General features: G+C 42.1%; 1 protein-coding gene across 1 annotated transcript in view; it reads right to left on the reverse strand.

Annotated features, from left to right (window-relative positions):
* The window catches only part of LOC115275968 (phosphoglucomutase-like protein 5), a 149,692-nt gene that overhangs the window by 52,298 nt on the left and 71,570 nt on the right, over window positions 1-25,824 (reverse strand). The window contains exons 3-5 of the mRNA XM_029919681.1: window positions 23,867-23,982; window positions 3,816-3,951; window positions 1,100-1,220 (exon numbers count right to left, since the gene is read on the reverse strand). Coding sequence (XP_029775541.1) covers window positions 1,100-1,220; window positions 3,816-3,951; window positions 23,867-23,982 — 373 coding nt within the window. The remainder of the gene's footprint in view (window positions 1-1,099; window positions 1,221-3,815; window positions 3,952-23,866; window positions 23,983-25,824) is intronic.

The raw sequence follows: 25,824 nt of genomic DNA on the forward strand, positions 1-25,824 counted from the left end.
GCTTTATATTTTGTTTCAGTAGTTATCCCAATCCGCATTTACTTTGTTTAAAATACTTGTCTACTTCTTTTTTTTATTAAAGAATTACTCTTTTTTTTAATGTTTATTTTTGAGAGAGAGCAAGAAACAGAATGAGAGCAGGGAAGGAACAGAGAGAGAGGGAGACACAGAATCTGAAGCAAGGCTCCAGGATCTGAGCTGTTAGCACAGAGCCCATGTGAGGCTTGAACTCACGAACTGCAAGTTTATGACCTGAGCCAAAGTTGGAGGTTTAACTGACTGAGCTACCCATGCACCCCAATATTTGTTTACTTCTTATCTACCTTTCCCCACAAGAACCACAAGCTACCACAAGCAGAGACTTATCTGTTTTGTTCTCCACTGCTTCTAGTAAGTGTTCTTTCTTTCTTTCTTCCTTTCTTCTTTTCTTCCTTTCTTTCTCTTTCTCTCTCTCTTTCTTCCTTTCTTTCTCTTTCTCTCTCTCTTTCTTATTTACTTTTTGAGAGATAGAAAGAGAGAGAGCAGAAAAGGGGCAGAGAAAAAGGGAGTCAGAGAATGCAAGCAGGCTCCACACTGCCAGTGCGAAGCCTGACATGGAACTTGAACCCACAAACCGTAAGATCATGACCTGAACAGAAATCAAGAGTTGGATGCTCAAATGACTGAGTCACCCATGTGCCTGAGTCATAAGTGTTTTCTAAGTATGGGATAAAAAATGGGAGGAAGGGAAGGGAGGAAGGAAGGAGGGAGCAGAATCAAGGGAGGTGAAGAGAGAAGGAGGAAGGGAGCTCAATGTACCATAAAATTCTCTTGGAAACTTGGAAGAAATACCACAATTGTTCCATTCAATAATATCCTCCTAGCCAAGAGCATCAGATGTAACAATGGGGCTGAGAAGTGATTAGGAAAAAAGAAGACTAAAATAACACCTGTCTCATTTGTTGTGGGGTTTAAACACTGTAAGGCATACCAAGTAGTCGGTCCAGTGCCAGACATCATTTACTTAAAACTATTCATTGATTTTATTCTTAGTCACTACCACAGAGGAACTATAGGGTCTTTCCCAATGGGGGACCGTCCTGACCAAGACCTAATGTACACCCAGAGGGATCTGTTTAAGAAAGTAGCCCTCAGAGGGGCAGCTTTGCCCAATTGGCGATGGTGGGATCTCCAGTTGGGCTCTGTGTAACCACGGGGACAGGATGGGAATTCTCAGTGAGCTGGAAGAAGGAAGACAAATCATTGTTACTATTTTTTTCTTCACCCAAGATCTTTCAAGACTTTAAGTAAACATCAGGGTATTAGCCAAAATGGAAGACGTGGAATGGTGCCATTTCTAGCAATGGGTCCCCTGTCTCTATATCTCTTTGTTTTTATTCTCTTCCTCCTATACAGCTGTGCCCTCCCCAGCCTCGGAAACAAAACAACCAGGAACTCTCTCGGAACATTCTCAGCAGCAGATGTGTACTGAGCCTAAATTCTCTTAAGAGATAGTCTTTGGGGGAAGATGAATACCCAACCAAGCAGAGAGGGGCATGGGGATGGGATACAGAGATCAGGATACAGAGAGGGTCTGAGATTTAGAAGTCAAGGAAAAAATTCACTACTTTAGCAGACCACGTTCAGTCTATGGCTGAGGTCATCAGACCAGCCTGCCCGCCTGCCCAACTGTCCATCTTCATAGGCAAGCAGACTCCAGCCCGCTGTCCCTTTGCTATGGCCAACAACCCCCTCTGACGACAACACACTTTCTAGGGAGGAAATCTTTCAATGGAGAATTCCTTCTGGGGTCCACTCACACAAGGAAAATGCATCTGCATTTTCAGATACAACTTCTAGCTCAGAAATAGTTAAGCCGAAATTGTTTATTTTCTCCTGCCCATCACAAAACACAACACAACACAACAAAAAACAAAATGGCGAGACGTCATCTTATTTCCCAAGCATCTCTCAACTTGCATTTGCTGGAGCCTGAAAAAAAAAGTGTTTGCTTTTCATTCTACTTATTCTCTCCTCCCTATTTCTTTATCTCTGTGATCTTTTTGGACGGAAATCTGACACATAATTCAATGTCCTACAAGAATTTAAATCTCCATTGCATTATATTCTCTAATATGGTATTTGTTATGAAAAAAGTAATTATCATGTAAGCTCTTGGCCACAAAAAAATGAACCATATTATAAATACACTTATCATGACACCATGTCTTCAAAACACTGGCAGAACACTAGATACTCATTGCACAGATTATGAGGAACACATCCCTGACTCAGAGTGAGTTCACTAATCCAGAGGCTGGCAATCATAACATATTTTATCAGGTTGGACTGTTTGGAACAGCTTCATGCAATAGAAAGGCTTGCTATGCTAAAAAGGCCTGCAAGAATCAGGATTTTTTTAGAACTTGTTAGAAATATTAGTAAGTAGGGGCACCTGGGTGGCTCAGTCAGTTAAACCTCCGCCTGCAGCTCAGGTCATGATCTCACATTCATGGGTTCGAGCCCCGCGTTGGGCTCTGCTGACAGCTCAGAGGCTGGAGCCTTCTTCGGATTCTGTGTCTCCCTCTCTCTCTGCCCCTCCCTGCTCATGCTCTGTCTCTCTCTGTCTCAAAAATAAATAAAAAATTTTTTAAAAATAAAAAAAAAGAAATACTAGTAAGTAAAACAAACTCCCACCTGCCTTGAGAGTCTTCATTTTACGGTACAAGGAATAATTTGAGGTGGTTTTTCAGGCTAGTACGACCTCTGCCTTCATAACTAAACACGAACGGAGAATATTAGAGCACTGTCCACATTTCCCGGAGCACCATGATCCTTGAGATTGTGAGAAATCCTATCACAGGCTTTCTTATTCTCTGATATTTATCTAGCTAAATGACTTCTTAAGACAAGAAACAATCCCCTTATAAGGGAAGTTTAAAGCTTTCTTTCTGCTCCTTAAGCTCTTGAAACATAACCAAACATCCCAAGTAGTTAACTATTCATAAACAAAGCCAATAAGCCACAAGTTCTGTTTTCAGTACATAGTCTCTGAGAATACTCCAGGATACCCTTGCCCCATTCCCAGGTTCTCCACAGTTAACATCCTGTCCTGCTGCTGCTTCTTCAAACTCGTGGCTTGGTACTAGGTACACAAGCCTAGCGTATCTAAGTACACATACCCAGTAGGCAACCGTGCGGCCAGAAGACTGCTTACTTCAAAAACAGCAAAGTGATAAAGACTCCCAACCCTGAGCGTTTAGTTGCTGACTTTTTCCCTTCCTCCCTCCCAGGGTAACACTTCCGTTTTCTGTATCTCCTTCCACAGGGACAAACTTTTAGCAAAATCTGGGGCTCCTGGACCATGTGGCCCCCTCGGAGAGCAGCAGCTCGGGCACCTTAAACATTGTTTGGACCATCAGTGGGAAAACAAGACAAAGGTAAGGAGAGGATTATGGAAGGAGTCCAACCTTCACAGCTTTGGTCTCTGCCTCCCTTCCCCAATAATTATGGCTGGAGAACCAACAAGAGAAGCCTCTGATTGGATTACATGATTCTCCTGGGCACCACAGGACTTTGAAGGTTCTGCAGTTCCCATTCCCTCTTGGGACAGCTGCCTACCTTATAGGAACTGATGAAAAGATTACAGAGGAATGTCACTAAGGGAGGGGGAAATTGTGCCTTCAGTTTGGGTGTCCTTGCCATGACCCTCAACCACCTATCAGGCTTCCAGCCCCCATGGTCCTCAGATTGTCCTGAAAGATGCCTCCTTCTTAGGGTTCTAGCCCACCAGTTTTCTTTAACAGTAGTACCCCCAGGGCACTTATCCTTCTCACCTGCAATAATAGTGGCGGCCAAATTTGGCCCAGTGATCCCGGACAATTTCCTCCACACTCTGCTTCCGGGCAGCCAGAATGGAAAGCCAGACCAAGACAGCCCAGAGGCCATCTTTTTCCCGGAGGTGGTCAGAGCCTAGGGGAGAAAGAAATATTCTGCTGAGGATGTGTTCCTGGGGGGAAAATAAAATCTCAGTGAACTTTGAAGACCAGTTAGCAATTGAATGTTGAAATGGTTGGGTATATTTATCCACTGTGATAAATATATGTCCCATAATACACTTGCATTTCCAAAAACAGACATCTGAAATTCAAATAACACAAAATAACATCAAAATTAAACTGAATTCCTGGAAGTTGTTAAAAGCACCGAAGAGCCAACCTGACATTACACTACATTTGCCCAATGGTATCTTTCACTCAGTAGATATTTGATGATCTTTACAATATACCAACCATTGGTCTAGGTGTTAGGGATAGAGCAGCGAATAAGATAGCTCTTTATTCATAAAGCTTGACTTCAAGTAGGTCGAGATAGGAAACAGAAACATAGACAAGAGAATAGATGCATGAAATAAGGACAAGGGTACAAAAAAAATAAACCGAGTGACAGGAGCACACACATGACAGCAGAAAAAATCACTTTACCTAGGGTAGTAGTTTATCTACACTAGGGTTAGCAGTGGCTTCCTCAAAAGATAGGTTCACTGAGAACCTGTGAATATGAGCTTTTTTGGGGTAACAGTCTTGCAGATATAATTAAGGATCTTGAGATAAGGTCATCCTGGATTACCCAGGTGGCTCTTAAATCCAATGAAAAGCATCCCTGGATGAAGAGAAGACACAGAGAGGAGAAATACAAAGCAGCGGGTTATGTAAAGACAGAGGCAGAGATTGGAATTATGCTACCATAAGCCAGGGAACGTATGGAACCGTCAGAAAGAAGCAAGAATGGATTCTCCCCCAGGGCCTTCAAAGGAAGGATGACGCTGCCATCACTGTGATTTTGGACTCTAGCCTCCAGAACTGTGAGAGAATAAATTTCTGTTGTGTTAAGCCACCCAGCTGATGATAATTGGTCATGGCAGCCTTAGGTAATGGATACAGGTAGCCTCGGTCAGCTCCGCTGAGGTGATGACATCTGAGCTAACACTTGAGAAAGAGTCAGCCATGCTGGGAGGTGGGGACAAAGCATTTCAAGCCAAGGGACAGCAACCACAAAGTCCATGATGCAGGAATCAACTGGGAAGCTTAGTCCTTCCAGCTACTGTACAGAAGGAGAGGCAGTCATACTGCGGCATTCACATGAAAGAGGAGTGCGGACTAAGCAGGTAGCTTTCTGTGCCAAAAGAACCACAAGAATGGGCGAGGGGCCCACTTAGGCACCTGCCTACTGGCCAATTCTCTCTGCAGTGAATAAAGCCCTGAACACAAAGGCACAGGTAGCAGTGGAAGAACACAGTATAATGGGAAAAGCACGGGAAGGCGTTGGAATGAGGGTTTGAAAGCAAACTCTGGTACTTCCCAGGTGTGTGAGAAGCTGTCACAAAGCAATTAACCTTTCTGAGCCTCAACCTGTCATCGGCAAAATGGGGACACCATCACCCAGTTTGTGGGGTTGCCCTATCAATTTAATCAAGTTCAGAGGGAAGGCTTGCATTGTCAAGTCAGATGGTTCATGTTCAAATTTGGGATCAGTCACTTCCCTTTGTGTGACTTGCTGTTCTCATCTGCAATGTAGGGACAAGAGTGGCTCCTTCCCCACAGAGTTGCTGTCAGGATGAAGCGATTAAACAGGCTCCGTATTGAGAGCAGGGACTGGGAGGTCACAAGTGGTGGTTGTTGCCATTGATCTTATCATTAAGAATTCGCGCAAAGCACCAACAGGGCGCTGATTCCTTAATACATACTTCCAGGCCAACTGTTCTCAGTGAGTCATATGATTTTATCCTCTGACACTACCAAGAACTACACTGTAAGAAAGGGCACTGGGACCCGGGGGTGGACCCTCTCCTCTTACAATAGAGCGATGAAAATGGACTACAGCAATCTTAGGTTTCCAGGCTAAGAAACGTGTATAGAAAATCAAAAAGGAAGATCTGATGTCACCCAGCTATTTAAACCTTGGAAATAGAATGAATTAATACATCAGTTAAAAATGTTTCTGACAACTTCTCAATGAAGCTATGAGTCACTTAACTCTTCTTGTTGCACTTACAGAGTCAAATGTTAAATGCTTTCCCTCGGGAAGAAAAACATACAACCTTGAGAGGGCAGAGGCGGTATTTAAAAGGAAAAACGATGACTTTTTGGCTCTTCCTACTGCTGATCAATGATCTGCTGGTGACACTTTGAGGTTGCAGCCACCCCTCGGTTCAGAGAAGCTGAGGAATGAATCATCAGGGGGGGGGGGGGCGGGACTCCAGTCTTATCTAGCGAACTCTTCACACTGCTACAAAAATGGACGAGGTCTGGAAGATGCCGGGTTAGCTCCGTGGCTACGTGCCCAAAAAACAAGTCGAGGAAACCCTGCCCAGTGGGATCATTTCAAAACCTTTTGTCCTTTTATAGCTGAAAAATCACTTTTATTTACTGGCTAGAGAAAAATACTCTTTTGTTTTAAAACATGGGCTCCGCATAACTTGCATGCCCAGCTGGATTCCATTACCTGCAGATAGAACCATTAGATGCTATTAACTCAGTAAGATAAGATGTCATGATTTAGTGGTAGAAGAGACATAAAGTTCTTTGAGCAGGATTGGAAAAAAAAAACCTACCTCAACCATTTGCAGCTAACTTCATACTAGATTGTGAGTTGGCTTAGATATCCTTGCCTACAAGTTAAATATTTGCCAAAATTCATCAGGGCCCATGATCTAATAAAATGAACTGTGCTCTTCATAGCTCTTTGAGGTGGGGACAGAGACGCTGATGACGTCGCAGTCACACATGTTTCCACTGAATGCTCACAGTATGCCTTGGAGAGCGTTTGGGGGCTACAACCCTTCTTTCAATAATTCTTTAAAGCAAAGGAACTATAACACCGTATCAGTAACAGGTAAATTAAACAAGTAATACAGATAACACACACAGCTATCAAATGGTTTTCTGAGACCCCACCATAAACAGGGCAAAAACAGGGGAGAAAGGTTCACACTACCTTTTATAAGTACACTAATGTACTTCATATTTAAAAATATCTTAGGAGTCAATGAGAAAAAGAGAAATTCCAACAAAGAACTGTGTAGAAGGGCACACGTGAGCGATTTTTAAGAGAAAAATATCAATAGTTAACATCTGAACAAATGGTCAGTCTCAGTGGAGTTGAAATCCACAAAACGGGATAATGTTTGGGGACTGTCAAATGAGCAAAATCAGGGGAATGGAAATGATAGCGAAGTGTCAGTTTAAATGTGTACAGTTTGAGAGAATAATTTGGCAATAATAATGAAGAATATTAAAGTATCACCCAGCTTTGGACCCAGCTAGTCTACTTTTTTTACGCTTCAGTCACAAGGACATTTGCTAGAGCAGCTAAGGGAGGAAAATTGGAAAAATAAGTGCTAATTGCTAAACATCAGGATAATTGTGGAAAATCCATCCAAAAGCTTACTGTGCAAAGAAGTGAAGAAAGAGAAGGATGTTCATCCAGTGTTCATAAATGGAAAAAATCGGTTTACTGAGAAGGAATATTCAGTATATTTTTGTAGAAATATATAGGTAGGTATAAGTGTGGGCACAGGTAAAGAACAGGGTGAGCACCAGATCACTAACAATGGTTATACCAAAGCGGTAGACTCACAGGTGTTTCCTTCTTCTGTCCTATTTCCACAATAGACATGTATTTTTTCATTATAAGAAAAAAATAAAATTCTTCAGTTTTCAGTGGTGTGTAGAAACTCACATTTGAAGCCATTCAGTTCCATTTACCAAAGAGCTAGTTGGGATATAAAAGGGATCGCCACCCCTCAAGAACAGGTGATGAACTTTGAACCTATCAATCATCCCATTTCTTTGAGTAATAGCTTAAAAATTTTTTTAAATGTTTATTTATTTTTAAGAGAGAGACAGAGTGCAAGCGGCGAAGGGGCAGAGCAAGAGGGAGACACAGAATCAGAAGCAGGTTCTGACCTATCAGCACAGAGCCCTACGTGGGGCTTGAACTCACAGATCATTACCTGAGTCAAAATCGGATGCTTAACCAGCTGAGACATCCAGGAACCCCGACTAATAGCTTTTTAGAACATAGAGACTGAATATGACCATCCTTCATGTGGGTGTCACAGGATTAGAATCGCAGGTTCTGTAAGGTTTTAGTAACTAACAGAAAGTGAGGATGGGGGAGTGTGAAGCTGAGCTGTCATCCTGGCCTTGGGGGAAGCTGATGAGGCTTACTTTTTAGCCTGCCTTTAACCTCACAGCTAAAAGGAATGAAAAGTACAGGGCGTTACCATATACTCCCTGTCCCCACACAAGCACAACATTCCCCACTATCACCATCCCCACGCTGGTGGGACATCTCTTATAACTGTTGAACCTACACTCATTCATTATCATCACCTGAAGCCAACAGTTAATGCTACGGTTCTCTCTTGGTGAACATGCAATGATTTCGACAAACATGGCTACTGATCTTTTTGCCATCTTCATAGTTTTGCCTTTTCCTGATTATCATACAGTTGGGCTCACACAGAATGGGGCCTCTTGAGTCTGGCTTCTTTCACTTAATAATACGCATTTAATGGGGCATCTGTGTGGCTCAGTCAGTTAAGCGTCTGACTTCAGCTCAGGTCATAATCTCGCAGTTAGTAAAGTCAAGCCCCTCTGTGCTGACAGCTCAGAGCCTGGAGCCTGCTATGGATCCTGTGTCTCCCTCTCTCTCTGCAGCCCCCCTCATTTGCTCTCTCTGTCTCTCTCTCTCTCTCTTGCTCTCTCTCTCTCTCAAAAATAAATAAACATTTAGAAAATAATAGATTTTAGGTCCCTCCATGAATGTTCATGGCTTGATAGCTCATTTCTTTTTAGCACTGAATAATAACGGGTTCCTCAGGAACCCTGGCCACCTGGTTGAGGGCCTTGCCAGGAGCTTTCAGCCATGTTCCTGAAGCCCCTGAGTACCACTCACCTTGCCTTCGTCCATCCAGGCGGGGCCCTGCCCAGAGCCCAGAGAGGCAGCCATTCCCGCCCAGACATCAGAAGAAGGGCACTCCGCTCTTTCCCACCACACCTCCAGCAAAAGTTGGTACAAAAAAGACGGTTTATTTTTTCTCGTTGGAAATCTCCCTTCCCCCCAAATTCAACTTTGCATTTTCTCAAGCTTTAAAAAAGCCGTACTTTGAGCTAGGCAGTACACCAGTAAGGATAGTGGCCCCACAAGAGAAAAGGGGAAAACAAAGAGAGTACTCAATCATCTCAAAGGAATTTTCTTCCAAAGCAAATCCCAGCAAGGGCAAATCAACTCAACAAAATATCACACATGTTAGTTACAGATCATCCCCTCTGAGACTCCGATCAGGAAAGCCTGGATTCATCAAGTAGGAAAATAGAAATTATTTTGCACCTGTTGCAGACCCCAAGCTGAAACAGGGGGTAGTGATTCTTAATCCGGGCTGCCCATTAGAATCTCCTAAAGATCTTCTGAAGAACAGCAAAGCTCAGGCCTCATTCTGGACCATTAAAATTAGCATTTCTAGCCTCATTCTGGACCATTAAAATTAGCATTTCTAGCAATGGGACCTGGGCATCAGTATTTTTTCTGCAAGCTCCTTGGGTGATTCTCATGGGCAGCCAGGGTTGAGAGCCACTGCTTTAGAAGAGGAGCAGTCAAAACAGTTCTATATCAGGGGTAGACTGCCCAGGGGTAGTGAATTAGGCCTCTTCCTCTTTTTGTTCAAGTTCGGTGATAAAAGAAAGCAGGCCGCCGGTCTATAGTTCAGTGGATGTCATTGGCCTTCCTCAAGTGGGTGGCTTTTGCTGAGACAGCATCAGTATGATGGCTTCTCCCTGCCCCTTTTGTCTCAAAAACAAGGGTTTTGCCGGCTTTGGGGTAACTAACTCATCCCCATTTGCCTGGGACCTTACCGATTACAACAGTAGAATGTCCCGCATCCCAGAAAACCTTGAGCCCCAGGCACACCAGGGCGGCTGGTCACCTCATAAGAAAGGCCACTGGCCCAAAGAGGTCCCTGGTGGGTTTGAGGACAGGTGCACATTCAGCACCTGCCACAGCACACGCAGCTCCTGGAGCCAGCGACAGCAGGAGGTCCTGCACCTGCTATTGAAGGAGGGTTACAAAGCGAGATGAATTCCATTCTAAGAAGAGAACAGCAAGGCACTAAGCACTGTGCTCAGTACGTCATACACCTGTTATCTAATTTTCATGATGGGATTGCTCTTTTTTACAAATAGGAGATGGTGGGTAGGCCATTTGTCTGAGGTCACATGGCAACAAAGTGGTGAAAACAAGCCTCAGACCTGGCAGTTTGGCTCTCCCACTGAAGGACTTCACCACTACCAGAAAGCCCAGGACACGAGTGTCCACTTCTCCCCCCTCACACTGGGCAGTCAGGAAAACACTGGACAGTTGGGAAAAGTAGCCAATTTCCCTCTGCTTTGCTGCTCAGATCAATTCATCCTTTCCCTTTACAGCTGAAGTTTTCACTAATTTGCACTGAAATTCTTCCCATCCTCTTCTAATCCACTGACGACAAGGATTTGTCTTTTCTACCTAGTGAGTTAGAAGGAAAATCCAGGAGACACTGTTTGCAGGTCAATCTGAGATTTGAAAACATGGCCATAGAATTGTGACAGGTTGCTTTTTTGGGGGAGGGGGTTCCCATGTCTCAAACTGCTTATATTCAGCTTTTTAAATCTTGCCAAAAAGCAAGGCTCATGGAAAAAATCATCACTTTTCTGTGCTTAAAAAGAAATGCTTTTTTAAAAGCAAATGCTCTAAAATTTTTACCAATTGGATAACACAACTATTCGGTGTATAAGCCGGTCAGGATATATATCTCCAGTATGTGAGAGCCAGCTGTCAGCTCAGAAAGGTAGGATGGCAGTAACTAGCAGATGTAGAATGAGCTGTGGCCAACACTATGTAGCAACATACTTGATGATGATGATGACGATGACGACAATGACGATGACAATGATGACAGTATTTGATACAAACATACTGCAGGACATTTGACTAATATCCTGACCATGGCTACACCCACTAAGCTCCTTGAGGAAAGGGCGGTGTCTGAAATTACTTCTCACTCTCTGAGCCCTGGCTCATAGAAGGTACACAGAAAATATTCGTTGAACGAATACATGAAGGACCGAGTGAAACTCTAATATGTAGCTTGATCTAATTCACTGGGTTCACTCCTCACCAAAAGTAGCTAGCTAGCTAGAAGTGACCTGGAATTTTATAATGGGAAAAAGATGTAACAGATCATCCCATTGAACATTCATCTTATCAATGAGGAAACTGAGGCCCAGAGAAGCAAAGCAATCTGTGTAAGGTGGTTCCACCACACAGAGGGGGAGTCAAGATTAGGGCCAGGTCAGTTTCATTCCTGCTGCTGTGCTGTTTACATGACAGCATTCTCCCAAGTCCCCTGACGTTCATGCCACCCCTGTCGAAAAGAATAACCACGTGGGAGTAAATGGCCCCTCTGCATTTCCGTAAACATGGACGGCAGAGTATGAAAGAGCCAGTGAGACTGGGTTTGAAAGCTGATTCTGCCAGTGTTATCTTGGCCATTGGCTTTTGGCTTGATCTTCTTCCCTAAACCTCAATTACCTAATGGTCCGTACTTCACTTCATTGTTGCAAGTCTCCATGAAATAAGGTATAGGAGGCCCTAAGAATGGTATCTATCACTTAGAAGGTGCTCAATAAATAATAGGTATTAGCACTATTTCATTAACACGTGCCCCGAGGCAGTCCAGCCATCCATCCTAGACGAGGTGAAAGCACTAACAATATGGCAGCTGGTCGGCTAACACAATTCCCTCACAGGAGCACAGAACCTCAGGAAGGTAAGACACAGCGGGGTCTCCTAACTCATACATCCCATCCTCTTTCTTCGTCACCAATGCTCATGAGAAAACACAACTCCCCAAGAACTACTCCTTGACAGATCACGAGCGGAACCACTGATTTCTCCACAGGTTTAAAGTCTACAACCACAGGGCATGACGACTGTAGTCATTATACTTTGCTCTCAGTGGAGCCACCTAGCAGCTACCAGAAAGCAGATAGGGAAGCCTCCAAGAACAATTTTAGGAACAGCAACTTAAAAATTAAAGATCAAGGGATGGGCCCCCTTGTTAAGCCTCTTAGTAGTTGCTGTGAAAAGAAGCCTATAGTCTATCTGGATTCCTTCCATCTGTGGCTGAGGACAGTCCCAGAATGCACTGGGAAGTGTGGACACAGGCTCCGAGGTCCACTCCTTTGCTTCCACTTCACACGTAGGCATCACATACACCCTCTCTTGCTACCTTTCATCAGCTTGGAAGATGAACTGAAAGGTCAATGCAACTAAAACTGGGGAGACCCCAAGAAAAGGATTTCATGTGATAGAGACATTCTTCTCATTCCGGGTGGAGAGCTGTTTCCCAGCACAGGGGTAGACACTTTGTGGGAGGGTCCAGAAAGGAGTTTCCATTTTCAGACATTATGAGGAGACTCTTGGGGACGTCAATCACGGCCCCTCTGTGCTGTGGTCTAGCCTAGATTGAGTTGTGCATGGGCACACAGTCTGTCCCAGTTAGTCCAGTGGGGAGACTGCTCTCCCAGCTCCAATAATGCTGTCACCACAGCCTTCTCGCATCTATTACCCAGCCAGATTTACACAAACTGGCCACTAACAGAAAAAAGAAATGTGGTAGAACCTCAATTATCTGAAATGTGTATGTCTATGGGGCCCTCTGCTTCTGTCTTTGAGACTGAACTGAAGTGGAAACAGCCCAGTGTTGAGTTAGTGATCATCTAGACAGAGAATGGATGAAAATTTGCCTTTATTTTCCCTTTTGAAAAGTGTACAATATTAAGTAACATCAAGGTATAAATAAGAGACCATCAAACCTATTCAATATCTGTTCAACAGCAATACTGGGAACCCAGTCATGAGTTAGAATGTACACAGGTCTTGTGTGAAATATAAACAAAGGGAAAGGCAATGCCCTGAAAGTGTTATAAACTATATAACTATTAGGGGAAATAAAATTTCCTTTCATAAAGCAACTGGAGAAGAAGTCAATATCATAAACCATAAGACAATAGAGCGGAGAATGTCTAGGTCGAAGGCTGTAAGAATTTAACACATACAAAACATCACTAAAGCTAGAACCCAGCCCACTGTTGAGCACATGGCTATTTACATACTGTCGGCAACCATACACACACACACAGGAAATAAATATGCAAAGAAAGCAAATTAAAAATACTTAATACTACTTAAAATTTTAAATCCGTTCATTAACACAGGTTTGGGAAAGGAGTCTTCTTAGAATTCTGCACTTTGTTAGTTAATAATTTGTGTTAATCCTTACATGATGACTGAAATTATCCAAACTTTATTTTTAAATGTTATGTAACTCTAATTTTACTGTGATTCATAAAACCCCTCCCTACCCCCTTCCAACTGGTCTATACTTGTGTGGTTTTGTTTTAATGAATTTTCTCAAATCTTGGGATAGAAATGCCCAGATCTCCAGAAATACATCCACTCAAAAATGCCAAAAATGGAACTACTAACAATGCAAAGAAAAAAACCAAAATGTAAATTCTTCATTTCCTCCTTATTTCTTTCTTTCCATCCATCTACTTTCCATCCATCTTTCCAGCCTTCCTTCGATCCTTTATTTCTTCTTCCTACCTTAACTTCCATTCTTTCACGCCTCTTTCTATCCTTCCACCCATCCTGTCCTGCAAACATTCAAGGCCTGCCATATACCAAAGAAATAGAGTTGAACAAAATAGTCATGGCCCCTGTCCTTGGGGCATTTAGAATTTCTGCATGGCAAGCAGAGGGATTGAACCTATCTCAAAAATTAGAAATTTCTTGTGACATGGAATACACACATACTCTGGGTCTCTCCCTTTTGTGCGGGAGGCTGAGCAGATATAAAAATAGCCAACTTCAAGAGCACCAGGCCAACCTCCAAAGTTCACAGTGGACAAAGTTGGTGTGACATTGATGGACAAGTCATATTGGTGCCGGGAGACCTGGATTCAATTCCAAATCTTCAAAAAGAAATGGGTGCATACAAAAAGCACAGCAAGACTCTGGTACACACTTCTTGTTCAAAGAGATTATTATTATTGTGAAAAACAACAGAGAGAACATTCTTGGAAACAATAGACATTGTTGTATTGCTCGATTTGAAAAACTTGTATGGCTGCTGACATTAGCTTTTTTAAAATATAAAATAGGGGTGCCTGGGTGGCTCAGTCAGTTAAGCCTCCGACTTCAGCTCAGGTCAGATCTCACGTTTGTGGGTTCGAGCCCCGCATCAGGCTCTGTGCTGACAGCTAGCTCAGAGCCTGGAGCCTGCTTCCGGTTCTGTGTCTCCTTCTCTCTCTACCCCTCCCCCTCTCATGCTCTGTCTCTCTCTGTATCAAAAAAATAAATAAAACGTTAAAAAATATAAAACAAAAATAATAGAAATTTTCAAGATGGTGTTCAAGCTTGGAGCTTGCCCAGGCTTTCATGAACATAGTAATTCTTCTGCCTTGCCTGCAAGGGGAGAAGCTTTGGGCTGCGACAATTCAAACATTCTCAAAATGGTATAATTTCTTAGAAAATTGATGTCAATGATAGAAACCAATAGAACATGATCAACAAATGCCTAAAAGTCTTCCAAAATTTTGGTTTTACTGATCTTAGCTTTAGTTGCTTCATGTATCCCCTTTTGTGTATGAGAACAAGTCCAGGTTCATTCAAAGTTGAAAGTTTAGGAAAGTAGCCAGAATGCCATTTAGATGAATAAGTTTCTTCTCTTCAGGTATAAGAATTTATAAAACATCCCTTCTCTCTACAAAGTAGTTTTTCAAGGCCCTTGCCAGGAAGTGGGGGAGTACCCGTCCTAGCACAAAAGATGATCTGGCTTCTTTAAGTGACTGGTTTTCTGACAGAGCAATATATACAGGTTTCCAATTGTCCAGGATCTGGACCTTTCCATAGGAGAGAAGCTTGAACTCTGATCCTATTACCAACTTGTTACTTTGGAAAGTTCTAGGAGCTCAGAAGGCTGGCATGGGAAACTGCCACTCAGGATATATCTTGCTATCTTGGAAAGAAAAAGCTTAACATTCTTGCGCCTGAGTCAGATTCATATTTTCATGTTCTCTTGGCACCAAACTATGCATTCCTGGTTGGTACACAGCTCCATGCCCCAGGGACACCGAAAAAGGCCTCTACTCCAGAAAGCTTGGATACTTTTAGAAGCACCTCCCCAGTCTCAGGTCTAAAACCTTTCCATCTGTCACCTTCTCCTCCCTTAGTTAGCTCACTTGTTTCTGAAAATCATGTCTCAAGGTAAGTAGGGAGGTCCTGTGATCAGCTGACTTTTACAGAGAGGACCTGAGGGTCAGAGAGGCCATGAGGCTTGTTTGTAACTGACAGGTAAGGGTCTTGAATATACTTATCAGCCTCACATTTTGGGGCTTCTAGACTTCCTGGACCACACCCCCTGGCACCCCAAGCATACTCTTTCTACCGTTCCTAAAGAAAACAAAAATACTGGTTTTCATTAGAACACTATTTTCTACTCTTGACAGCACATCAAAATCACAAGGGCCCCTGGATGACTAAGTCGGTTGAGTGTCTGACTCTTGATTTCAGTTCAGGTCATGATCTCATGGTTCATGAGTTAAAGCCCTGCATAGGGCTCTGCACTATCAGTGTAGAGCCTGCTTAGGATTCTCTCTCTCCTCTCTCTCTGCCTCTCCCCCACACATGCACGCACGCTCTCTCACTCTCAAAAATCAATAAACTTTAAAAAACCAAATAAGGATATTTATTTAAAATGCAGATTCTCAGGCTCCACCTTTCCCAATATTCCAAGTAAGGGTAGGATAGAAAATATGTATTTTCAGCAAGTGTCCCAGGAGATTCCGACATACCAGCTCAGTGCTTCTGAAAAACTGGCATTAATATAGCCCAGATTAAGAGCAGAATGAAGCTATCTTCTCCTTGCAAGACTAAGCGGTCCAGCTACTCAGGCCCCCTAACAGTCCTTTACCATTGAGTGCTTGGAGAGTAGAATTAGTCATTGCTTTCATCAGAAAGACGGATGGGCATGGTGGAAAAGAGCACATGGCGTGGGGCAGGAAACAGTCTTTCAGTTCAACTGTAATGTAATGCACGAGGGGACATTTTCCAAGCCCTGGGGGCCTGGGTGAGTCACTTAACTTCCTCTGGGCCCAGGCGCTTTATCTGTCAAATCAGGCTAATGAGGCTAATGTCACCTGAACCTGAAGAATGGTGGAGGAGGCAATATCTTATACTCCTTAAAAGGAAAAATGGTAACTAAGTATGACTGCAAGAGACTTTTAAAATTCCCTTCTGGCCAGCCTACAAGTTTGAATCTGCATAACTGTCTGAAAGTAAAGTTTGCTGAGAGGTGTCTTTGAGCAGGGGAGCCTGGGTGGCTCAGTCGGTTAAGCACCCAACTATTGGTTTTGGCTCAGGTCATGATCTCACGGTTTGTGAGTTTGAACCCCACATCAGGCTCTAAAAGGTGTCTGCAAGCAGATGTCCCTCCAGTGAAGAACACTGTTTCCTAGTTCTGGTCAGATCATGCCCCAGTGTCTAGGCTAGGCAGGTGGAGGGCTTCCTGAACTGGTCTCTCTCCACCTGTTTCCGGTACTGCTTGACAATCCCTCCTCTAACCTACCCTACACATCGGAGGTTTGCCTGTTTCCCTAAGTAAGTTTTTATGGAAACGCAGCCTTCCTTATTTATGTATGTATTGTCTATGGCTGGGTTTGCACTACAGTGGCAGCGTGGAGTAACTATGAAAGAGGCAGTGTACATCCTCGTAGTCTGCAAAACCTCAAGTATTTACCATCCAAGCCCTTTAGAGAAACGTTCGCTGACTCCAAGATAGGCCAGTCTTTTCCAGAAATTTTTGCCCACAACCCACAATAAGCACACATTATAAGGAGACCGAGTACATGCATAGATACTTGAGTGCATATTTATGTCAACATACTTCTCAGAATAAATATTTACCTTGACTAGACACAATGCATTCCAACAGGTTTCTAGTCTACTCCATTGTGTTTCAAAAGCTGCTCATGACATCGCACTAACCTCATGACCCCAAATGAGTCTTGATTCACATTTGGGAAACACCCCTTTGGACAAACAACTGGCTACTGGTAACATATGTCTGCTGCTCTCCGACCTCTTCTTTTTTTCTTGGCATCGATCCCTCCATTTGGCAAGGCTGGGCCCTTTCATCTCTGTGTACAAATCCTTCCTGTTCTTTAAAAACTAGTCCAGCTCCCATCTCTTTCTTGAAGTCTCCTTTGAACCTCCAATCCCAAAGTATTTTCACATCTCCTGCAGTGATTTTTCTGTTCCTCCATTGTGGAAACGTAAAGTTTCTGCATTGTAGAAGAGTTGTCTGTGCATCTCTCTAATGATGTAACCAAAGAACTGTGATCTTAAGCACGTGTATTCTAAATACCGTCTAGTTCAGGGCTTTGTACTCTGTAAGTACTGAATAAATGTTTATTAAATTGAAGTCAGCAAATATTTATTACTAAGGGTATAATACGGCTTATGAATGTACTATTGTATCCTGCAATTTTAAAGACTATAAATATGTGGTATATTGTAGGCACTCAATAAGTGCTGACAAAGACAAAAGAGAGAGGGAGGGATAAGCTGGGCTTGCCAGTTTCCATTCCAGTTGCTAGATTGGTGTTATTTTAATAACCGGCAGGGAGAATTATGATATATAATATATAATGCCTGATTTGTTGAGTCACAGTCACTGGTTTAAACACACAGAACACCAAAGAGGAAGGAAACTGTCAGATGTGTTAGGGCCTCAGCAGAGAGAAGGTGTCACAGCTTTGTCCAGCCTAAGCACAACTGCCAGCCATACATTCAGAATCTAATCAGTAGCACTTGAGAGAGTTTGATATGGTCTCTCTTTTCCCAAAGGAACAAAAATGCATGTCATCCCTCTCAGACCATTAACAGTAAAGCTATTAGGGTCTAACCAGTTTAAATAAGAGAAGAAAATTGCCCAGGATGAATTTCTTCAGGAACCCCAACATATCCTGAAATACTGTCATTATGACCAGTTAAAGTGTTTTACTGCAATCTGTTTGAACATGACCAAATAGGACTTATTCTCAGGAATTCAAGGATGGTTTGATATCAGCAAATCAATCATGATATTTTGTTACATTCATAATAAAATAGAAAAGCAAGTATTAGTATATCACTAGATCCTGAAAGGGTACCTGATAAATCTAGTAGTTGTTTCTAATAAGATTCTAACTAAAATGAGAATAGGAAAAATTATCTACATAAACCTGATAAAGACTTTACCCACACCAAAGAGCAATCACCAAAACAGATGGTAAAATATTAAATCCATTTCCTTTAAAGTCATGAATTATCACAATTATTATTATTTAATATAATTTTGAAGATTATGCCTGATACAATAAGAATATGGCATAAAAGGCATAAATGCTAGAAAAGGAAACATAAAAAATCTTTCAGTCATAGATTATATGACTTATACCTTAAAAAATCGTAAGAGATTGTAGAGTTTTTAGAAAAGAAAATGCTAGAAGAGAAAATATCTATTCATAATAGAATGTACTAAGGTGGTTGCATACCAGAGACAAGGCGTATTAATCAATAGCTTCTCCTTATATAAATATGCCCCAAAGAAATTAGAAATAAAAGTGAGAGTATCAATATTAAAATCAAAGACATTAAAAGCTCTGTAGGACATATGGCCCAGTTTCTTCAATTAATAAGTGAGAGAACATGTGAAAGGGAGATCAATTAAAAGATACTTAAGAGAGGGGACATCTGGTTGGCTTAGTCACCAAGCATCCAACTCTTGGTTTTGGCACAGGTCATGATCTCAGTTTGTGGGTTCAAGCTTCACATCAGGCTCTGCACTGACAGTGTGAGTCTAGTTGGGATTCTCTCTCTTTCTCCCTCTCCCTCTCTCTCTGCCTCTCCCTGTCCCCTTGCTCTCTCTCTCTCAAAATAGATAAATAAACATTAAAAACAATAAAAGATAGAAGATACTCAATAGATATCAATCAGTTATAATAGTAGGATCTTTGGATCCCAACTAGAAAAAAAAACATTAAGGAAGGGGTGAGAATAGGAGAAAAATTACTAAAAAATTACTTTTGGAGTTCCACTTCTGCATTTCTGTTTAGGATACAGAATCTCCAAGAGAATGCCACTCTTATCCCAGTAATAAGCCCAGAACCCTACCAAATCATAGATTTTCTTGAACTCATCAGAAATCTGTGGTATCAAGGCAAATAAAGTGAATTATAAAAAATGACAACCCCTTTCAAGAAGAAACAGAACACAAAACGATCTCCCCTTCGGCAGAGCACAGGAAAAAGGATACCTCCATAGAAGTGAAAAATAAGAAGTCACAAAAGAGTCTCAACAATTCTTAAAGGCCAAGTATCACTGGTCATGTTAGTTTAAAACTGCTTGGAGTCCCAGATACAAGGGACACACTTCCCAGTGATTTCCCACAAGCCTTCCCTGGGTGGTCACAGAAAAGACCGGAAATAGAGAGACACATGGTGGTGCAGCCACGCAGGTAATGAGCAGCTCCTGAGACACAAGCATGAAGCCCTTCCAGTTTCCCCAAACCTTTCTTTCATAGGAAACAAAAGGGTTAAACTTGGAAGTACAAGTTGCAAACTCTCTCATCCCAAAAGCCCATGCAAGAAATCCATTGCTACTGGAATAAGAATTGAAGCAGAAACCCTCTCTCCTTGGAGTTCAAGCACCTGATGATAGAGGTCTATCTCTGATCACAGACATGGTAACCATTGAAAGGAAAACACTGCAAACTCTCCTCCAGCACCCCTTCCTTCTTTTAGCACACAGTAAAATACCCCACTTATGGAAGAATGTGAACCCTGTGCAACACTAAAAATTATAATAGAAACAATAAAATCCAAACCCAGCTCACCTCCTGGTTAAATTTAACCTTGCACAGTAATGGTCAGATAAAAGAAGGGATAAGCCCACCTCTGTGTATAAATGTTATTTGAGTCTTTACTGTTCTTATATACATACTTTCTAGCCTTCGATGAAAAATTATGAGATACACAAAAAGCGCAAAAGAGTAAACCATTGCTTTATCAAGAGATAAAGCAGTCAAGAGAACCAGAGTCAGAGATACGCCAGATATTGCAAATAACATACAGGGAGATTGAAATAACTCTGTGTAATATGTTAAATGATCTAATGGAAAAGATAAATACATACATAAGTAGATGAGGAATTTTATCACTGAGATGAAAATTACATAAAGAGTCAAAGAGAAATGCTAGAAGCAAAAAGTCAGAGATGAAGAATTCCTTCACTAGGCTCATCAGAAGATTGGACACAGCTAAAGAAAGAATCCATAACTTAAAGATAATGACAGTAGAGATGATCTAAACTGAAACGCAAAGGGGAAAAAAGTAAATAAAACTAAACAGCACATGTAAGAGCTTTGAGACAACATATGGTCACAAGTCATCTAACCCATGTATAATCAGAACCCCAGAAGGAGAGAGAGAGAGAATGAGGAAGGAGAAGTATTTAAAACCTAACAGAGAGCCATAGGGAGGGGAAGAGGGAAAGAGAGCTGGGGAGAGAGAGGGACACAAATCATGAGAGACTATTGAATACTGAAAAGGAACCAAGGGCTTAAGGGGGAAGGGGAGGGGCAGAAGGGGGGGATGGGCATGGAGGAGGGCACTTGTGGGGAAAAGCACTGGGTGTTATATGGAAACCAATTTGACAATAAAATATTATAAAAATCATTAAAACAAAAACATAATGGCTGAGCATGTTCTAAAATTAATGAAAGACAATAAGCAATAGATCCAAGAATCCAACACCCAAGCAAGGTTAAGTAAGTACCTAAATATATTATAATTAAACTGTTGAAAATGAAACATAAAAATAAATTATTGGAGGCAGCCAGAGGTAGAGATTGAGAAGAATTTAAACACCGAGGAACAAAGACAGGAAGTGGAGTACCCTTCTTAGAAAGCATGGAAGCCAGAAGAAAATGAGGAAACATCTTTAAAATACTGAAAAAAGAAACAATTTTTTCACAATGTAGGTGTGACAATGGTATTATGGTATAACATATTTTTTCCTCAGTAGCCCTTGTACTTAAAGATTCACACTAGGGATTGTTTCACACTAATCAGAGAGGAAACCTCACCTTAGAGATGAAAGTAAAGATAAAGCAAGATTGACCATAAATTGATGATGGTCAAAACTAGGTGATAGCAAATGGGGTTTTGATATGATATTCCCTCTATTTTCATACATTTTTTAAATTGCCACAATAGAAAATTAGGTAAAGAAATGGAAATTTTAAAATATTTTTATTTGAGTACAGCTGACCACAGTGTACACTAGTTTCGGTGATTCACCTCGCTCTACGTTATGCTATGCCTGCCCCAAATGTAGCTACCACCTGTCTCCATACAGCGCCATCACAATGCCATTGTGTTCCCTATGCTGTGCCTTTCATCCCGGTGATTTATTCATTCCATAACTGGGGCCCTGGATCTCCCACTTCCCTCCACTTACTTTGCCTGTGGCTCCCCCTCCTCCTTCCCTCTGGCAACCACCAATTTGTTCTTTGTATTTAAGTCTGGGTTTTGGGTGGGGTACCTGGGCGGCTCAGTTGGTTAAGTGTCCGCCTCTTGATTTCAGCTCCGGTCATGATCTCAATGTTCATGAGCCCCACGTCGGGCTCTGCACTGACAGTATAAAGCCTGCTTGGAATTCTCTGTCTCCCTCTCTCTCTGCCCCTCCCCAACTTGCTCTCTCTCTCTCTCAAGAATAAAGAATTTTAAAACAGAAGACTAGAGGGTTTTTTGACTCTTTTGTTCTTTAATCACTTTTGTTTCTCAAATTTTACATATGAGTGAAATCATACAGTACTTGCTTTTTTCTGATTGGCCTATTTCACTTAGTGCTATACCTTTGGGTCCATCCACATTGTTGCCAAAGGCAAGGTCTCATTCTTCTTATGGCTGAGTAATATTCCACTCTGTGTGTGTGTGTGTGTGTGTGTGTGTGTGTGTGTGTGTACCATTCACCAATGGATAGATCCTTGGTGATTTTGTTATTCATTTGTTTGTTGATTTGTTTTATTTTTTAGATTCCACATGTGATCTTAGTCAAAAGACCAAAAAACTAGTTTTAGATTCCACATATGAGTGAAGGCATATAGTATTTCTGTTTCTCAGTCTGACATTTCATTTAACATAATGCTTTCTAGGTCTACTCATGTTGTGGCAAATGGAACAATCTCATCCTCTTTATGGCTATGTGATATTCCTTCACACACACACACACACACACACACAGCCCACACCCCATCTTCCTTATCCATTCATTTGTCAATGGATACTTGCTTTGCTTCCATTTGTCAGTAATGCTGCAGTGAAAATAGAGGTGATTATATCTTTTCAAATTAGCATTTTCATTTCCTTTGGGTAAACATACAGCATACACAAAATCAAACTCCAAATGGATTAAAGACCTAAGTGTGTGACTTGAAACCATAAAAATCCTAGAAAACAGACAGTTTCTCTGACATGGGCCATAGCAACATTTTCCTAGATATGTCTTCTGAGGCAAGGGAAACAAAAGCAAAAATAAACTATTGAGACTACATCAAAATAAAAGCTTCTGCACAGTGAAGGAAACCATGAACTAAACTAAAAGGCAACCTACTGAATGGGAGAAGATATCCCCAAACAATATATCTGATAAGGGGTAAGTATCCAAAATATATAAAGATTAAAACAAAAACCAAAACAAAACCCACACAATCTGATTACAATATGGGCAGATGACTGGAAGGGAGATTTTTCCAAAGAAGACATGCAGATGGCCAACAGACATACAAAAAGATGGTCAACATCACGAGTCATCAGGGAAATGTAAATCAAAATCACAATGAGACGTCACCACACACCTGTCAGAATGACTAAAATCAACATCACTGGAAACAACAGGCATTGGTGAGGATGTGGAGAAAGCGGAGCCCTCGCACATTGTTGGTGGGAACTGGTGAAGCTGCCATGGGAAACAGAATGGAGGTCCCTCAAAAATTTTAAAATAGAATTACATCTGATCCAAAAATGGAATTAAAAAATTTTTTTTAATGTTTTTATTTATTTTTGAAAAAGAGACAGAGCATGAGAGGGGGAGGGGCAGAGAGACAGGAAGACACAGAATCCAAAGAAGGCTCCAGGCTCTGAGCTAGCTGTCAGCACACAGCCCGACGCGGGGCTCGAACCCACGAACGTGAGATCTTGACCTGAGCTGAAGCCAGATGTTTAACCGACTGAGCCATCCAGGCGCCCCTAAATGGAATTTTTTAATGTTTGTTTATTTTTGAGAGAGAGTGAGAGACAGAGCATGAGTGGGGGAGGGGCAGAAAGAGAGGGAGACACAGAATCCAAAGCGGGCTCCAGGCTCTCAGCTGTCTCTCCAGCCTCAGCCTGACATGGGGCTTGAACACACAGACCATGAGATCATGACCTGAGCTGAAGTCTCAGGCTTAACCAGCTGAGCCACCTAGGTGCCCCTAAAATGGAATTTTTTTTAAAGGAGGGGAAAAATGGACAGAAGAGATGAGGGTATCATAGCACATATCCTACCAGGTTTCTTTAAAATTTTTTCCCTCTAATTATCTCTTCCTCTAGCCTTTGGTTCACAGTGCGGTCACAGGTCTCCAAACTGGGGCCCCAGAGTGCGGCAGCCCCCTCTCCAATAACATCACCCCAGCAAAACCTACCAGTGCCAAAGCTCTCTTCTCCACACAGAGAGCACCGTCCTGAGTCCATCAGATTCGAGAAGAATCTCCATCCGGCTGGGGTCTCATACACAGGAACCTTCATCGATTTGGCCACTCTGGAAAATTAAATTCAAGGCAACAGTCAATTCATATATCTCTTTTCCTTTCTTTTCTCAGCACAGAAAGAAGGCTTTAGAATTTATCAACTCCATAACTAGATTTCAGAACATTCTGGACAGTGATGACATTTTTCAGGATGTTAAGCCATAAGGCAGAAAATGATAAATGGGCTATTCCAATGGTTCTCAGTTTTGTTTTCTCCATAACATAGAAAATATTAAGTTAATGTATGGAATATTGTCATTTATGTGTCCCTTCTATAAATGTTTCTTTATCTTTATGGTAAGATCCCACTTGGGGATTTCAGAACGTAAATTAAGAGGGAGTTTGGGTACAAACACTTTGGAATATTGTTTGACAGTATCTACTAAAGATGTATATACACATATCCTTTGAACCAGCAATTCAACTTTTAGAAACACTAATGACATGCAGTGGACACTCTGACACACAGTTCTTCACTGCACATGTGCACGCACACACACACACACACACACACACACACACACACACACAGTAGGACTTTTAAGGATTGAAACACTTATTCTACCAGCTGCTAGAAATGTTGTCGGCTAACAGCTCACAGATATGCCCCCTACTCTGTGCCAAAGTGAGAGATCTCACCCCAAATCACGCTCCCTTTGGGGTGCCCAGGTGGCTCATTCGGTTATGTATCTGATTCAGGGTTCCAGCTCAGGTCATGACCTCACAGTTTGTGGGTTCCAGCCCCGCCTCAGGCTCTGCAGCCGGCAGCATGGAGTCTACTTAGGATTCTCTGCCTCCCCCGCCCTCTCTCTCACATCCCCTGATCATCCTGTCTCTATCTCTCTCAAAATAAATAAATAAAGTTAAAAAATATCATGCTCCCATTCCTGGGTCAGCCCACATCCAATGACTGGTCGATGCGGGATATATAAAGGTCCCTTTGGCCCAACTCTGTAGGGCCATTTCAGCTCAAGAGCTCCCCATGGGTTACCTGAGGCCTTTGCCAGACTGCACTGCAGTCCAACTTCTCTCTCTCTCTGTCCAATCCCCTTCTCACTCCCACACAGGTGCTGCTTTTGAGGACACACTTGATCTCCATGGCAGAAAGGAATAAATTCCTGCAAGCCAATCTCTCACAGAGTTGCTTCCTGGGGAACCCAGTGTATGACACGACTCAACAGAGGATGCACACAAGAGTTTACAAAAAGTGATCATAGAATCACAAAATTCAGAAGAACTGAAACAACCCCAATGCCCCCTGAGTAGAACAGACAGAGGACGTGTGACGAAGAATGCACTACTAAATGTCACTGAGCACATGACTGCTACCTGCAATCACGCAAATGAATCTCACCAACATTCTATCACATAAAATAAATGGGGAACAAGAAAACAGATACTGTACTGTTCCATTTAGATAAGATTCAAGAACAGCTAAAACTAATCGATGCCATCACAGTTCAGGCTCAGAAGAGTGGAGAGGTCACGTGTTTGTTTAAGATGTTGCAGAGGTAAGAGGCAAAGCTAGACTTTGGATCCACATCTGCTTAATTTCCGCTCATGTTCCATTCCATGAGACCATGTTGTCTCCCCAATATTTTAAGAGATACGTAGATCTCAGAGTACGTTTGGGAATGACCCGGTACTGCACCATTGACCTAACAAAGTTCGTCTTCTTCCACAAGCAAGCAACAAAAAACAAAAACAGCAGATGCCTGCCACTAGTAACACTTATTTTTCAAAGGCTGTAAATCACAGAAGGTGGCCAGGAAGAGGAATCAGTGAGGGTATCTTGGTGAAGAAGAGGAAGAAAGATAGTCAAAGGACAAAGGACACAATGTAATAATGATTTT

This window comes from Suricata suricatta, chromosome 13 (genome assembly GCF_006229205.1).
Source record: "Suricata suricatta isolate VVHF042 chromosome 13, meerkat_22Aug2017_6uvM2_HiC, whole genome shotgun sequence".
NCBI lineage: Eukaryota > Metazoa > Chordata > Mammalia > Carnivora > Herpestidae > Suricata > Suricata suricatta.